Genomic DNA, 714 nt, shown 5'->3' with positions numbered 1-714 from the left:
ATAACCATTCAGATTTGTCTTGGAGCTAAAACTATGCTTAGCTTGCAATTCTCACATCAACTTCTCTAGAGAGGCAACACTGAAATGTCTGAGTTTCTGCAGCAGAAACAAACACTTCACTAAATGGTACTGGAGCTCAATTTTAATGGTGTCTTATAAACACATACATGTGCACCAAATTAGAAAATACGCAAAAGACTTTGTATGTGTGTGTGTGTGTAGGCAGCACACATGCATACACAGGCATAGAAAGGCACACTGACACAGATGGCCACTGCCCAAGGCCTTTCTGTAATGCATGAGCACTCACTCACAGTTAGCCCAAATATACAAACATGCACTTTCTCCCTCATTCACATTTGGGTTTCATAAGTGGAACACGAAAGGAGAAGCCAAGCCAAGGCTTTACCATACAAGATGACCCCACAGACAGAATGGTGCGTCGTTACAGTGGGGTGGCATTCCTGTGATTTCCAGGAAAAACACACAGAGAAAGAAAAGCCTGACAATGTTGAACCCGCTTTTACGTGATGCACACTTACAATTTTGACTCTGTGTCCCGGTGTGGCTGTGATGTCCCAGGTGCACTCTTTCCGGCTGGGGTACTTGTCTGGCCAGTTTGGGCTGCTCAGGGTCCCACTGGGACTGTGGATCTTATGCTCACACTCGGCTGGAGACACACACACACACACACACACACACACACACACACAC

The 714-nt window shown here is 45.9% G+C and overlaps 1 protein-coding gene across 2 annotated transcripts in view; it reads right to left on the bottom strand.

Annotated features, from left to right (window-relative positions):
* Nucleotides 1–714, bottom strand: part of tll1 (tolloid-like 1) — a 56,865-nt gene that overhangs the window by 10,195 nt on the left and 45,956 nt on the right. For both annotated transcript variants that reach the window (XM_005727007.1, XM_013909245.1), the window contains one exon: nt 543–670. In XM_005727007.1, coding sequence (XP_005727064.1) covers nt 543–670 — 128 coding nt within the window. The remainder of the gene's footprint in view (nt 1–542; nt 671–714) is intronic.

Source organism: Pundamilia nyererei, unplaced genomic scaffold (assembly GCF_000239375.1).
Source record: "Pundamilia nyererei isolate P.nyererei 1_Seehausen unplaced genomic scaffold, PunNye1.0 scaffold00022, whole genome shotgun sequence".
Lineage (NCBI taxonomy): Eukaryota > Metazoa > Chordata > Actinopteri > Cichliformes > Cichlidae > Pundamilia > Pundamilia nyererei.
This window is presented reverse-complemented; position numbering and strand designations above follow the sequence as displayed.